Source organism: Magnolia sinica, chromosome 6, assembly GCF_029962835.1.
Source record: "Magnolia sinica isolate HGM2019 chromosome 6, MsV1, whole genome shotgun sequence".
Classification (NCBI taxonomy): Eukaryota; Viridiplantae; Streptophyta; class Magnoliopsida; order Magnoliales; family Magnoliaceae; genus Magnolia; species Magnolia sinica.
In genome coordinates, this window is record NC_080578.1 from 69,085,645 (window position 1) to 69,102,539 (window position 16,895).

At 41.6% G+C, this 16,895-nt stretch overlaps 1 protein-coding gene across 3 annotated transcripts in view; it reads left to right on the forward strand.

The window, feature by feature from the left end:
• The window catches only part of LOC131248837 (uncharacterized), a 35,618-nt gene extending 19,842 nt beyond the window's left edge, over positions 1-15,776 (forward strand). The window contains exons 2-3 of one of the 3 annotated variants that reach the window (XR_009172483.1): positions 12,908-13,065; positions 15,394-15,776. Coding sequence is in view for 2 of the 3 variants with exons in the window: in XM_058249314.1 (XP_058105297.1) it covers positions 12,908-13,058 (151 nt within the window). In the remaining variant the exon portion in view is untranslated. Of the gene's footprint in view, positions 1-12,896; positions 13,201-15,393 lie in introns of those variants that run through there. The other 2 variants (XM_058249315.1, XM_058249314.1) reach the window with 2 other exon arrangements.
• Positions 15,777-16,895: the final 1,119 nt, after the last annotated feature.

Consider the following 16,895-nt stretch of genomic DNA (forward strand, 5'->3'; position numbering starts at 1 on the left):
TGAACTCTAAATACAGATGAACGGTGTAGATATAATAAATACATCACTGTGGGGCCAATGTAACTTTGATCTCCTTTTAACCATTTGTACAACTCGGAGCTCGTGGAGTGTCAGTGCTCACCTTCGCACGACACGTACCCACAGCAGCCATATAGCTGATGTGAGGTACAGCAGCCAATCCGCTTCTGGTGGATCCCTAACTGTGGGACCCATTATAAAGTATGTACCTTATATCTGCACCGTCCATCATATATGAAGGTTTATTTTAGTACGTGATCCGAAAATTGAACCACATTCAAATCTTCATTGGACCACATCACAGGAACTGTGTGAATTGAACGCATATCATTAAAAACTTCCTGGTGGCCACATAAATTTTGAATCAAGCTGATATTTATTTTAACCCTCCATCCATGCCTTTTTATATTTACAAAAGGTTTGATGACAAATAAACATCATTGTGGGGCCTAAGAAGGTTTCAACGGTGAAAGTCATTATTCTTATTGTTTCTTGTGGTGTGGTCCACTGGAGCTGTGGATATGATTTAATTTTGGGATTTACCCCTAAAATAAACTAGAAAAATGAATTGACGGCGTGGATAAATCACATACATTCACGGTGGGCCCAGAAACTTTACTCAGTACGCTGAAGCGCACCATGCGCTGGTTGGCTTCTGTAGTTCTGAAGCATTAAAAAAAAAAAAAAACAAAACAAAACAAAAAAGGGTTTTCGTCTGTGAAGAGGGCTTTTCGGCGAGGACGGGCGATTTTCGACCGAGGGTTTCGAAGAATCTCCCGAAATCTCTGATTTTTTGCCGAAATCATGTATTTGTGAGTCACACGAGACGAGTGTTGTCGATTGCTGCCGACGAGATTCTTTTCTTCCGAGTTCCGATCAACCATCAACTAGGTATTACCGAAATCAAAGGATTTTTTTCGATTTTTTTCGCCTTTGACCTATTTTGTCGGAAAAAATCCAATATTATCGAAGATATCGCCAATATTTCGCCGATAATCCAGAGAGAAACGAAAAATGGGGGTTTCGAAGTCGCTAGTCTAGCGACACCGATATTATCGGCGATATTATCGACATTTCGTCGACAATGCGAACACTGCCCGCGCCAATCATCTCTCTCTCTTTAGCCTGGACTACGGCACATTTGACAACTGCAAGTGGCACGACCTTAACTCCTTCAATTTCTTCATCACTAGCACCAATTTTGGGCTGATATTCTTCTTCACAATTGCCTTGGTCATCCGCATTTTCATCAAACTCGCCAATCATGAGGCCTTATTTCGCTCTTTCATGGGGCACTAGTGTGCGAAATGACCATATCCTTGGTAGTTACAACACCGTGTTTGCTTACCTACCCTCGCGCTGGTACTAGCTAGACCTTTGTCCTTCACATCTCTATTGTTGGATTGAATACTAGCAATGACTTTGGATTGATTCTCAAAATTAGGCTTAGCTCCTTGGGGAGTGGCCCTGACATTGGATTCATAAGAGTCAAATCAACGCACGAATCGTGGTTTCAGATACAACTCAAGGTCTTGCACCACTTGGTAGGCATGCTCTAGAGTGCTGATGTCATGGGGAATGAGCTCACGCTGAAGCTCAGGTCGGAGGCCCATCTTGAAATGGGAAAAGGGTCATTAACGGGTCCTCCTCGATGCTACCGCACATTATATATTCATCAAACTTAGCAATGTAATCAGTCATGGGCATTGATCCTTGATGAAAGGATTGTCATTGATCTAAAAGCTTCTGGCAGTAAGAGAGAGGAATGTACTTTTCCTTTAATATCTCTTTCATCTCGGCCCATAGTGAGACTGGGTCATCTCCAGACCTCTCCATCTTCCGCTCGACATATTTCAAAAACAACTTTGCTTGGCCCACCAACTTCATTTTGGCGAACCTCACCTGACGGCGATTGGACGTATCGTACCACTTAAAATAATGGTCTGTGTTCGCAAGCCAATTGTGGAAGGCCTTAGGGTCTAAGCAACCGTTATAACTTGGAGCCTCAAATTTCACGCTTTTCATTACTCGCTCATCAGGATCATTGTGGTCTTGATATTCTCCAGGGGATGGTTGGGTACACACCCCACCATGACCATTACCTCGGCCATGACCTCTCCCACACCAACTTCAACTCCCGCTCGAGATTTGGTCATCTTCCCCATTGCCGGGGTTTGCTTGGAGGGAAACTTCCAACTGGGTTATTCGAGTGTTAGTCGTTGACAATGGGTTGTTGGTGGTCCTACCTTGGGCCTTAAGGGCTGCAAGATGGTTATTCATGGCATCAATAGCCTTTGTAAGTTTTTTAAAACTCATTGTGGGGTTGTAGATCAAAACCACGACCAATACAAGTGGGCATAAATTGGGGATCTAATGAGGAACCTAAGTGTAAGACCCGTAACCCTATGAGGCCTATCGTATGCTTCGTTTTCAGTGTCGGCACATTCTCGGCAGACCAGATCGACGAGTTTTGATCGCGACCCTATTTCAGTACCGCAACACCCCGAGACTTGTACCCTAGCAACCGCGTGGGCGCTAAGATTCTAACGCCGCGCGACACACCCCATTGCGATCCCTGGATTAGAAGTTGCAGTTTTGGCACAATCCAAGGTGGGCTGCACAATGCACGCAGACTCCACTTGCACAAATTCGAAGGTTGTCCAATCAATCAATCAATCAATCCATCAATCAACCCATCAATCAAGCCATCACTTCTCTCTCCCCATTAGTCAAAGCAACCCATGCCTAGCCATCCCTCTCTCCTTCTCTCTCCCCATTCTAGCCCTCCATCTTCTTATAATTCCCTCCCTATCCTAAAAGTTCTACCAACAAATTCCCTAACTCCCTCTCATATCTACCATTTGCTAGCAAGAGAGTAGAAAGAGATTGAGAGAAAGGAAAAGATTGGAAAGAATTATGGAGAGATTAAGAGAGAGGGAGGAAAGAAAGAAAGATTAGGAGATAGTTTAAGAGAAAAGAGGGAGCTTCAGAGAGAACTAGGAGGGATTAAGAGTTTAAGGGGAAGAGAGTAGAGAAAAGAGAGATTAGAGGAGATTAAGAGTGGAGAGGAGCTTGGTGGACCGTTCGATCGCCGATCCAACTGTTCATCCTTCATTGTGAGTGCATGGGAGGGTCAAAACCCTCACTTTCTTTGTGTTATTCTAATTTTGGTGAGCCCATAAGGGTGGGACCCACTTTGATCATGTATAGAGTGTATGGTGAACCCTATAGTGGCGGGGGCGCACCTTGATGGTTAGATCTCTTCCCTTGCTTTTCTTTCTTTTCCTTTCTTTTCTCCTTCATTTCTCCTTATTTTCTTTTAAGTTTATGGTTTTGTGGGGCCCACAAGTAGGCCACGCTATTTGAGAGTGTCCTGTACGCTATCACAACATGGACCACCTTATGTGGCCCATCGTGATGTTTGTTTTCGATCTAACCTAATGATTAGATCACTTAGATCTAAATGAAGGAAAAATATAGAGATTAACTTGATCCAAACTCCTTGGGCCCACCCCGAGATGGCCTAGTAGATGGATGGAGTGGATTGTCTACTCGTGGGCCCACTTGGATGGAAAAAATGGAGAAAAGAGGAGAACAAAAAATGGTCACCAGCGTATGGACGCTGATTGTCCAGCGACCAAAGGCGGAAGCCTTTTTGGGCGTGACAAGTGCCCAAATTCGTGGGGTCCATCATGATGTATATGTTTCATCCATTCCGCCCATCTACTTTGACATATCATTTTAGGCATTGGGCCCAAAACTGAAGCTGATCCAGCTCTCGAGTGGGCCACACTGTAAGGTGCAAGGGGCTGGAAAGCCCCAACATCCTTAACGTCTCTGATGTTGTTCATGCACTAGCAGCGTTGGAGTGAGTTCCCACTCGTGGGACCCAACGTGATGTATTTCTTGGATCCACATCGCCCATCTATTTTCTTGGCTCATTGTAGGCGTTGAGCCCAGAAACCAAGCTGATCCAACCATCAAATGGACCAAGCTATAGGGAACGGTGGGCTGGCCGCCACCCTCACGTCAACATCCATGCAAGGATGTGGCCGGGGTGTCCCCCACTCGTGGGAAGCACCTGCATGTATTCGGTGGATCCACGCCGTCCGCTTGTTTCTCAAAATCATTTTAAGCTATGGGCCAAAATATGAGGCAGATTTGAGTCTTGAGTGGACCGCACTAAGGGAAACAATGCCCATCTGTTGAAACCTTCATAGGCTTGCTGTGGAGTCCCTATTCGTCCAAACCAGTCCAAATCTGGGTCCCTTAGACTCACTCGAGTTGTCCTACGCGGTGAACAGAGTAGATCATCCATGTGGGGCCCGCACTGATAGTGTATAAAAAAACACAAAAATTACAACATTAAGCCTAACAGCTGACGCTAGAGTTGGGCATAGAGTCGAGTCGGACCGAGTTAAGGCTGACTCGACTCAATCCGGTTTTGAAATAGGCCTGACCCGAACTCGATCCGACTCAATACCGAGTCCAGCATGCTTGACTCGATCCGAGCTCGGTCTGGCCTCCACTGATCCGGACCGAGTCCAATCCGGTCAGAAGTATCAAGTCGGGTCGAGTCGGCATTGAGTCGGATTGAGAGATGAGGGAGGGAGTGGAGAGGAGAGAGGAGGAGGGTGATGGTGGTGGGTGGTTGCCGGGCTTGGAAGAGGGAGGGAGGGAGGGAGGGAAAAGAGAGGAGGAGGGTGACGGTGGTGGGTGGTTGCCGGGCTTGGAAGAGGAGGAAGATGAGGGAGGGGGAGAGAGGTTGGGATTGGGTTGGGGTAGGGTTAGAGAGTCGGGTCGAGTCGAGTTTCGGATCGAGTCGGGTCGAGTTACTGGGTAACTCGAACTCGACTCGATTTGAGTTCGGATTGGGATAAGCTTACTCGGTTCGGACTGATTCACCCATTCGGTTCGGGTCGAATCAGATTGGAACGAGTTGAACGAGTTGAGTTAGTCGGATCAAGTCGTCTCGTGCCCACCTCTAGTTGGCGCTGCTACTAGTACCCAGCGGGCGGGCGGATGCCCACCGTGGGGCATGGAAGTGGGGCCCGCATGTGGGATACACTGTGGTGTTTATGTGCCATCTGCTCCATTCATCATTTTGGCTAGAAGCCCAAATATAAGGTAGATCCAAATATTAGGTGGATCGCACTTAGGGAAACATGGGCAAGGGGTGGCTGCCCCTTTTTCGAAGACTTGGGTCCCACTCGTGGGAGCCACCTTGATGTTTATGTGCCATCCAAGCCGTCCATCATTTCATTCTGGCCATGTTGGGCTAGGTGCCCAAATTTCAGGCTGATCTAGATCTTTGGTGGGCCGCACCACAAGGAAGTGTGGGGGTGGAAACCCCTTATACTTGGAAATCCTGACTTTGGAATCCATTGGACTTAGGATTTCCTAGATTTGGAATCCCATGGACTTGGGATTCCCTGAATTCGGGATTCCTTGGATTTGGGGCTCTCTTGGACTTGGGATTCCTAGATTTCTGGAATCCCTTGGATATGTTTGACACCCTGGAGTCAGAATCCCTATGATCCCAAGTTAAAAGTTAGGTGTATTTACAAGATTTGAAATTAATTATTAAATCAATTTAAAATTAGTGTGTATGTAATGTTGAGACTATGGTTATATTAAATCCGTTGAGGCATGTACTTTGCTTGAAATGATGAAATTCCAATACTCAGATGGGCTACAAGCACAGGAACACATCCTAGTGACTAACCAACGATTTATAATCGTCAATTACATTGGCAATGTTCTAACGGTGCTGATTATCCTATTAGAGTAATTATAGTGATGCCAATAATAATCTGATTGTTTTAGGATATCATCAGAGGATCAGTTGCCTAATAGATTGATAGCCTAGTGACACACATTGATACAGGACATGAAATTCAAGTGTGATGTGCAAGATTTTCAAGCTTTAGATCACACTAGTTCAGAAACAATTACACAAAATTCCATATCCCACATAAAAGTTCAAACACTCAAATCAAGGGGAATCTTATTTGGATCTAGGCCTACACATGTTAGGGTCGGATCAATTAAAATTATAGACCAAACAAGAATCAAAAGAGGGTAAATTCATCCACACATGCACAATAATAATTCCCCAATCCAAGGGGTTCACAAATTTCAATTCAGGAAACCCCAAGGTTGAAGAAAGGGCATAAAATTGGGGATTTGAGTAATTTCGGGTTAGGGTTAGGGATTTGGGGTGAAAGAGAGGAGAGACAAACCAGAAAAGTACCGCATGTGTGGACAACAACAATGGCCCGGACGCATGTGCGTGTAATCCCGGCCGCACGTGTGTGGGGCCCACTATTCAGAAAAATGACCCTGGTCGGCCAGGGATTGACTCAAAAACCCCCAAATCTCAGCTCGATCTGATGCACGGTTTGTGCGTGGTGTTCCGCCGAAGTTTCAGCCCTCCTGCAGGGTCAGATTCTAGAAATTTGCTGTAAAGAGAAAAACGCCTGCAAATATTGATGGATTTTCAAATGGAATGCTTGTGGGAGGAGAAATATGGATAAAAGAAGGTGGGAGCGAATCGGGATAGGTGTGGCTTCGCACCACGGTAGTCAGCCCTTTGAGGAAGGGAGGGTTTCACACTCAATTAAATCTCCACAACTCAGAAATTTAGAGGAGCAAAAAAACGTAGAAATTTTATTAATCTTCATTGAGAAAAAAAGACTATAAGGGGTGCCTATTTATAATAAAACCCTATACTCCAAAACTCGCGCCATGTGCGCAACCTATTACTTGAAGACGAAGTAATAAAAAATAACAACTAATCAAAACAATCTAAACCGTTTATGATATTACTAATAACAATAATAAGCAAAACCTAAAGTACTAGATTAATTAGAATAGTGGGCCATGATCATGAGAACCCATGGTGGCATTCACATGACTATCGGGTCCACTCCAATGAACCAAAACGCAATCTTCTAACTAGGAGGCCCTCCCTATACGTCGTCATCGATCCAGATCGATGGTGGGGCCCTCCTTGCGTACGTGCGTAGGGGGGCGTGCGTGTGCGCATGATGTCCCCATCATGCATGTTGCACATGTGGGTGTCCATCCGGGTCATTCCTAGTGGACTCTGCCTTGGCATATGTATATTATCCATGCCTTACATCCAGTTACTTGATTTTTATGTACAGGCTACATGAGGAGCCAATGATAGTCTAACATGGGCCACACCACATAGACCTTTATATTTCTAGCGGGGCCTGTCATTCAGTTCCTACTCTTTGTGTATGATGTGCCAATTAGGGGCAATTATATCATGATATGTTTGATAACATGCTAGTGTGCTTGGCTTGATAGGACACACTAATAACATGCTTAGTGTAATGGATATCATGCCCGTTATATGCCTATACGCATCATTTGTATGCCTGTTGTGGATGACGATTGCTCATAGCGTATACCCTTCGGCTTGAGGCACTTAGGGGACTCTATTTGAGATAGGGTCGCCCCGCATAATTCGTATGGTACACACATGTTTGATGCATGTCTTGGATAGTGTGATTCATGCATTGTGCACTATGTATAACACGTTACATCTAAAACCTAGCGACACCATTGAGGTGGTCCTATAGCCTTGTTGTGGTTGGCGGATGATTTTATGGACACCAGAAACTATTGAGGTTATAAGGCATCACAGACATCCCTGGGTGAAAGGTCCCTAAACCCCGTGGTAACAGTAGGATGCTCCAACGTATAGACAGAGTAGATTCATGAGTGCACGATGGCTGTATACCAGTAAGCCGTGTCTCCCACTGTGTTGGGGTCGGTTGGATGGAGGTTTAACCTTACCCACCTGGGTGCAGAGGGCTATATGCTAGGTTGAGTTTGACCAGCTTGTGAAATGGCTTCGCTATCGATGGGCTGGGTGGTTTTCTGTGTACCACTACTGAGGCGGATAGTGAGGTCTTTTGCACTTGCTTGGTCTTCTGCGCAATGGGCGGCAACCAGTGTTGGAAATGTACTGAACCCCGGTGATGATCCAATTGTGAACTATTTTAACATGTGGACTAGTGGAGGATTGGCACGTTGCATTACATCTTTAACATATGACATTTGGCCATGTAGGCCTTCGCATCGCATAGCTTGGGTATGGCTGATAGCATTTATGGACTTGCCAGTTTAGCCCTCCATCATTTCTGTTTACTCTGATATTTGTATGCTTGACACATGTATTGTGCACACACGCAAGCACTCTCTAAGCTTCGTAGTAAGCTTACGCACGTTGTTTACACGCGGGTTATGCTAAACCGCAACAACATTGAGGCAGGAGCATGTGCCTGATCTTTTGAAGTTTTGTTATATCATGTATTTCCCTTTCAACATTGTATTCAAAGATTATATTAGTAGATATGTGGTGATATTTTGTGACTTGGGTACACTCGTGGTTATGCTTATGTACAAAAAAAATTCACCCTGAAAATCTTCCTTCTAGGATCACAGGATCGGAACCTAGCATATGGGAGCTGGGAACTGATAATGGGGTACTGCGGAGTTTGTCACCACCGGATTTGGAGTTCGAGAATTCTGTGAGCCTGTTCACTGAGTTTGGGGCGTGACACTAAGAACTAAAGACTCCAGATGCAATGTGATGAGAATGGATAGACTGCTAACCTTAAACACGACAATATGAAAACCTACCCTACATGCGATATGAAAACCCTATGTGCTAAACCCTAGGCTCTGATACCAAAATTTGATGTAGGACGGATATCCTAAGCTCTAATGATGCGAATGAATTAATAAACGGATTATTAGAGTAAATCAAAATATAAAATATTGCCAATTTATGGCAAATATAAAGAAATTAAGTAGTTAATTATGCTCAAATTCAAGGCCACATCACAATTCCGTGGATGGATCTTAAGATTATCGATCGGAAATGACCCAATGGAAGATAGAACTTCCACCTAGCATAGGATTCGATCTAAATCTGAGGATTCACTTGCACTTTGTTAGGGTTTGAAAGAATTAGGGTTTGGAGATTTAAGGTTTACGGAATTTGGGAGATTAGGGTTTGAAAATCTAGGCTTTAGGATTAGGGTTTTTAGGCTTTATGTTTTGGGTTATGGGGTTTTAAAGGGGATGGATCAAAGACAAAAATAGGGAAAGAAGGGGGATGGGGCTGGCCGTACGGACGGTCATATGGATATAAGGGGTGGTTCGTACGGTTGTATGGCTGGGTAGGGTTTAGGCCTATAGGGTTTTGGGGATGATGAGGATGAGATTTGAGAGGAAACAACAGAAAAAGAAAGAAAATAGAGGGAAGGAAGGAGAAAGATGAAAAGAATATCTTGAAGAGAAAATCGTTGGAATCACTCCACGGCTTCACACCACACTCCAATCACAAGAGGAATTTTGCTCCAAAACAAAGCAAGAAAACAATTTCATTCAATAGCCAATAATGCTCTAGGCTTCACACATCCAAGCCTTACATGCTCCATTGGAGTATTGGGGAGTTTTTACAAAAACACCCTTAATACTATAAAATGTCCAAAACACTCATAATATCAACCAAATCATAAAATAAACCAAAATAATCAAACTTATTGAACAAAATAACTAAAACTAGTGTCCAATATGAGTCCACGATCAAGACAACCCAACGATCAAAATGGTCCAATGGTCAAGATGGCCCATCATGCGAAATCCAATGGTTCGATAAATGTATCCAATCAATCCAACGGTCCAGTACTCTCAACAAAGCAGGCCATATGCATCTTCTCAATGTGGGGTCTTCAAAGATGCATAATCATGTATGTGGGGTCTTCAACGTGGTTATGAACTTGAATTGGGCCCGCTAGGCTCCATGTAATGATCACCCAGCCATAAAGAAACTGGGGTAACTCTCCTTCTCCTCTTATAAATTCTAAAAGGTGCTCGGATGTCCTCATTAACTGTGGATGATGTGGGGGTATCTTGGTGTGATTCCAAGGATGCACCGTATCTCCACACTGGGGTGGGGTGGCCCATGAGGTGGTGCCAATGAGACGTAGAATGGCCACGAGGTGGGGCCTATTGTGGGACCTATTGTGGGACCATGCGATTCAGACCCGCGCGAAGCGGGGGTTGGCCATGGGGAGGTCTCACCTGGGTTTGCTAGGGAGGGCTTGCCTATAGGAATAAACTAATCCTTCATAAGCTCTGAAGCTTTTGGTGCATTGGTCGATTGTTCGCTATCAAATTTTGCTATCAGAGCCTAGGATTTAGCATATGGTTAGTGTGGTCCTCAAATTAGCATAAGGTTTTCATATCACTTTTAGGGTAGGTTTTCATATTGTCGTATCTAGTGTCACGCCCCAGACTCGATGACCGGACTCACAAGGAACCCGATAGCCGGTACCGGCCGTGACAGCCTCCGTGGTGCCCCATTCTCGGCTCCTAGCACCCATTCACCATGTTCCGATCCTGGGATCCTACAATGAGGATTTATAACATAAGTCTGAATCCAATAAGAGCATCCCTAAGATCATAACATAGTAACCACAGATAGAAACCATAGGAACATATCACAAATCCACTAGGAATTAAAACTTTATACAGGTATATGGCTCAAAGGGGAAATACATTAGCAGAATAAGGGAAACTCCAACAAGTCCTCGGCACGCTCTGAAAGCTCCTCAGCTACTGCGGCTGCCTAGAATCACCTGCACGCATCAATTGTGCATAAGCTTATAGAAAGCTTAGAGGGCGGATGGAGGGGAAAATGAGGAAGAAGGGGCTAGAGTAGAGAGGGAAGCTTGGACCTTTTGGCTATGGAGGAAAGGAGGAATGGAAGAATGAGAGAAAGAGAGAGAGAGAGAGAGAGAGAGAGAGAGAGAGAGAGGCGTATATCTAGTTAATCATTTCTCTCTAAGATAGGGAAGAACAACCAAATGATGGTGCATTGGGGGTAAAGCCCAAGGCACATGATTGCCTCTCTAGGAAAGGTAGCCTAGGCTAGGCTATGATCGGTTAGTAACTAGGTAGAGTAGGCTAGGCATAGGCTTTCTAGGAAAATGTTGCTAGGTGGGGCCCACCTTGAAAAACGTGCAAGCTAGCAAGTGGGTCCCACTACATGATGCATGGCTAAGAAATGCTCAGATTGATAAGTCAAGATGCACACGCCGGATTTGTACATGAGACGCGGCGTTGGAACCGCGACGCCGATGCGGTCGCAATGACATATGTTTCGAGTCGATCCGGGTTGGGTCTACATAACGCGACTTAAGGATGACCGCAAACGCTATCCATAGGTCGCGGGTCTCCGGAATTTGACCGGTAGGACCGCGGGACTTAGGGGAATGAAATGGATACTCGGGATAGGGTCTTACATCTAGGGTTAGCAGTCTCTCCCATTCTAATCACATTGCATCTAGAGTTTTTCATTTTTAGGTTCCCCATTAGATTCTTAGTTTATGTCCACTTGCACTGGGCGTAGTTTTGATCTATTCCCCTTAATGAGTTTAGAACAACTTATCGAGGTCATCAATGCTATGAGTAACTATCTTGTGGCTCTTGAGGCCCAAACTAATCTTTCATTATGGGATCGTTGTTTGGTTTGAACTCGAGCATAATTAATACTTGAATTCTTTAAATTTGTGATAGATTAGTTTTATTTTGTGCTTTGATTTCTTTAATTAATCCGCTATTTGATTTTATTGCTTCATCTTAGGTTATACCATTTGCTGCATCAGTTGGACCCCACCTCTAAAAACTTATATCTAATCAAATATTCAAATGGATCTAGAAAACCCTAAATTTTCGAATTCCCAATTTCCCAAACCTAGAAAAATCCCTATTCCTCTTAGCTCAAAACTCCATACCGCAATTTTTCATTAGTTCTCCTAATTTTAAACCATAATGTTCCAATTTCCCTAAATCCTAGTCCTAAATTTCCTTATTTCCTCTACTCCCCCCAAATTACCGAACCCAATATCATAATTTTGCTCAAATTCCTAAATTTTTGAAACCTAAAATCCCAAACTTTCATTATCCTCAAATCTTGTAACCTAAAACTTTCAATTCCCCTAAAATTCAATCCTTTGTCGATCACTTGTATGGCACAAAAGGAAACTCATATTGCTTTTAAGAAGCCAAATGTAGTGCTTATTATTATTATTATTATTATTATTATTATTATAAATAAATAATTTAATGGTAACACTACCAAGGACACACACCACTGTCTCTACCAGCTCATTTGACGAGCAAGAGACATGTAGTGCTTGAAACACCAATAGAAGAAAGAAGTCAAGAATATCTTATGAGCTCATAAAAAAATCTAAGAAATTTGGGAAAGGAGGCATTTTTCTTAAATCAAATATTTTATATAATAAACATTGGGAAAATATGCTCCAAATAAGACGTCCTTCCACTCTTAATGGGTGTCAACATACCAAAAATAACATTTTTTTTTTTTTTTTTTTTGAGGTATCCACAAGGTAAAATGTGATAAGTGATAACATTATGCGGGTGACAGCTGGGCACACCTACGCCTGGGGATAGCGCCTTGCGTAGGGCCCAAGCAAGTTGCCCAGAATGCCTTTGACTACACTGGTTTGCACTGTTTTATTTTATCAGCCGTTAATATTTAGAAATGCTTATGCATGGGCACTTAAAGTTGTGGGTTTATGCCATGGATGATTTTCTGCAAATTGCAAAATGTGATAATAAAGATAGTGACTTGGTTATTAGGACCTATGCAATCTACAATATCGTTTGCTCAAGTAGAATGTTTGGAAATATAAACTAGTAAATTTGCTTGTTCTAGGAGTCAATTTCTGATCTCCATTATCTTTCATCTGAGAATATTCTTTGAGAGCCTTTTTATTCAAGAATTCATGCATTAAAATTTTTCAAAGACACTTCACAGGCAGTGGTACAGAGACTCTGCTGAGCTGAGGGAGGGTTGGAAGAAGGAATATTTAGAAGCATGTAACCTGTTTGGGCTGTGCATTAAAAGGGAAACCCATCCACCATCGTCCACATGTTCCATAAGAGGCGCGCATAGTTGGTGTCCATGATGTTCAGGTGTTGTTTCTCCTTTTAATCTCCAACTGAAACTATATAACTGTATTGAATGTAAAATATTATACATATTTGTAAATATCACTGCAGCTGTGGAAGCTAGGATTTGATTTCATAAATGTTACTGGTTCTTTGCAAGGCTTTTGCAGTTCCTTAGTAAAGTCTCTTGCAGTATAACGTGTTACTGAAATTTCATTTGAATATTTCTTTTCCACTAAATATGCATAGAGGGCCTACAAAGTGTTCCAAAAAATTGGAAGCAGGGGCATCACGGATGGAAGCATCTGTATAGACTGATGTGAAATGTTTAAAAACTGTCCATCTAACAAAATATGGAAAACTAACTCATTTTCCAATTGTCTTAAGAAACACTTGGGGCTCTCGCCAACTGAGTATTCGAGAGACATGTTTGGTAGACACTTTTCATACTAAATGCATTCTTCAAAGCTTAAAAAAAGCCTTAAATTCAGTTGAGGGAGAAAAACAATAGGGGGGTTATTTTTTAGAAAAAAATTTGAACGCCACATGGACTAGGGATATCAAAGGTGGGCACTGCATGATGGACGACCCACATAATAGGTGGGCACTGCGTAATGGACAACCCACATCAAAGGTGGGCCCCACATGATGGACGGCCCACGGCAAATGTGGGAAAAACATGAGGACAGAGCATCAAGATGGGCCCTCCATGATGGATGGTGGACATCAAAGGTGGGCCCATGTTAGATGATCAACATCAAGGTGGGTCCATTTGGACCCAAATGATAACATATTGATGGTGGGACCGCATGATGGATGATTAACATCAAGGTGGGTGGCCCCATTTGGGCAGGTGGGCCCCACTTGATGGATGGTACACATCCAAGATGGGTCCAACATAATGATGGTCTGCATGAGTGGCGTGCCCCACAGGATGGACGGACCACATCAATGGTTGTATATCAATCCCGTTTATCTGTTCCTAAAATCCATTTATATTTAGACAAACTAATCATACCCATTTAAAAAGTGTTTTGGATGGATCAGATTGGTTTCATGTTAGATTGGGCTCAATTTTGTTCTCTATCCTAATTAGCACATTCCAAACATATTCGGCCATTCAAATCAACTTTAGGATGGCTTGATCATAAATTTTGATCAATCTCATCATTATAAGTTATTCTTATAATTACACTTCTATTGTACTTGGGCTATAATATCTGTTTTTCAACATCTTAGTTTTCTTTTTTTAAAATCTCAATTCTTTTCAAAATCTCAATTTTTCTCAAACATTGTTTTTTTTTTTTTTTTCTTCCAAACTTTGTAACTTTGTTTTTCAAAATCACAAAATTTTTAAAACTTTTTAGATTCCTTTCAAAATCTCATATATATATATATAATTTTTTTTTTTTCATTCAAAAATTTTCAAAATCTCAAATTTTCTCAAACGTTGTCATTTTTTTCCATACTTCTGAACTTTTTTCTTGTCTTTCAAACTCACAATTTTTTTTTAAACTTATTAATTTTCTTTTTCAAAATGTTAAATTTTTGTCAAAATCTCAGTGTCTTTTGAATAACCATACCAATCATAACAGTGATGAATAACCATTAAAAACCTTTTGAAGGCCACAAAAGTTTTGGATTAATTTGATCTTTGTAGTTTCCCTTCATCTAGATCTTTTTTACATTATCAACAAGTTGGATTGCAAATTAACACTACTAAAACCCCAATGTTGTCAAAAGCGATCACATAATCACATAATATGGCAAATGTGATGGTTGCATATGTCATATGGATGGTATGCGATTGCATATCACATAAAGTGATCACATATGCGATTATGCGATCGCATAATGGCATATGTGATCGCATACCCTCCAATGGTCAGAAATTTGACCGTTGGAGCATTATATATTATTATTATTATTTTTGTGGAAGTTTTGCGTATAAAAAAGCACTTCCCCCTCTATTTGCAACATATACATCCTAAAACACTCTTGCTCTCTCATACATCATTCTAAAGCTCTCATTCTCTCTCTTAGTCTTAATCTCTTTCATACTATTCACTCTATCAAGAAGCAAGAATCAAAGTCAAGATCTAGTCAAGAAAATAAGCAAGAAGAAGAATCAAGGATTTAATCACTCCATCCGATTTTCTCTCGCTCTCTCTCTCTCTCTCTCTCTCTCTCTCTCTCTTATCTCTTCTATAATTCTATTCTCTTATTATTGTAATTTTTAATCTCCATTCTAATATCTTATTCTAAGTTTGTAACTTTTTCCTTTCTAATCTCTATTCTAAGTTTCTATTTTCTGACTTGTGTTTGTGTGATCTAATCTTGATTTATTTTTAGAATTCTCATTTATCAAGTGCTAAGACTCAACTCAAGAGACTCTCAAGTCTTAACAACTCAAGACTCAAGAGTCAAGGGTCAAGTCTCAACTCTCAAGTGGCAATCACACACTCAAGTCCCAACAAAGTGAACAAATTTTTCTATTTTGTTTCATACTTTTCATTGTAATTTGTTGACTTGTAGTTTCCAGTTTCTAGTTTCTACTTTGTACTTTGTAGTTTCTAGTTTTTAGATTTTAGACTTCTAGTTCTACTTTATTTCAACTTTCTAGTTTATTTCAAGTTTGAAGTTTCTAGTTTCTTGTAATCTTGTTTATTTTTAGTTTGTAGTTTCTAGGATTCAAGAAAGATTTAAGAAGTGCGATCATTTACAACTTTCAAGAATCTAGAATCTATATTCAAGACTTAAAGACTTTCTACTTTCAAGAATCAATTCATGAGACAAGGTTTTCAACTTTGAAGAATCAATTCAAGACTCATTTTCAAGATTTTCAAGTTTCAACAACAAGTTTCAACTTCCAATTTCCAACTTCCAAGGACTCAAGAGTCAAGACTCTCTCTTTCTCTTTGTTACAATTGTATTTGTAACTCCACAACCATACTAGTGACACTCTCCCTCCCTCTCTCTCTTTTAGTATTTTAAACTATTTACTTTATATAGTACTTAGTGGTATTTACTTATTACTTAGTAGTTAGAAAGTGGTATTTACTTATTACTTAGTAGTTAGCACTTGCTTATTATACTAAATAATACTTATTTAGTAGTATGTGCTACTTGCTACTCATTTATTTTAGTACTTACTACTTAGACCAATAGACTCTTAATTCTACTACACATTCAGTCTCATACACACACTACGGTCAACTACTCTACCGTACTAGGCTGCTACATAGTGTCATCACATCTTCTTCCCAATCTTCTACTTTGAAGCTAAAGTCAAATGACTTGGGTTAGAAGTACGGGCACTATCGAAGTGCCAATAAAAAGTCCCAAGTAGTGTGTGACCTATGCGGATTCGTAAGTTCTAGTGGTATTGGCCTAGCATGAACAACACCTTGTGCACACATTGGGAGCAAATGCAAGAGCATGTCTCAATGTTACTTCGGAGATCCGTAGGGAAACATGGATAAGCATGCTCAGAAAAGACATGACACAACGGCTATGCAGGAATAATTTATGGAGAGAGAAGCTTATGAGGACATCAATGTAGTAGATTTAGATGAAACTGCACCACCTACGTCCACATGGTGATCTAGACCGCCTACCAAAAGAGCTCGTGGGCATGAGCCAATGGATAGGTGGTGTAAACCACATCCGGAAGATGTGTTTGATCAAAGGGGTATAGGACCCGCCGAAACCACTTTAGAAAATCGGTATAAGAAGTATGATAAAAAAACCACGATTCAGTACATTGCGAAGTGGTTGTACCAAGCTAGTGTAGCTTTTAACATTGTCAAAATGAAGAGTTTTAAAATTATGGTTGAAGCTATAGGTCAATTTGG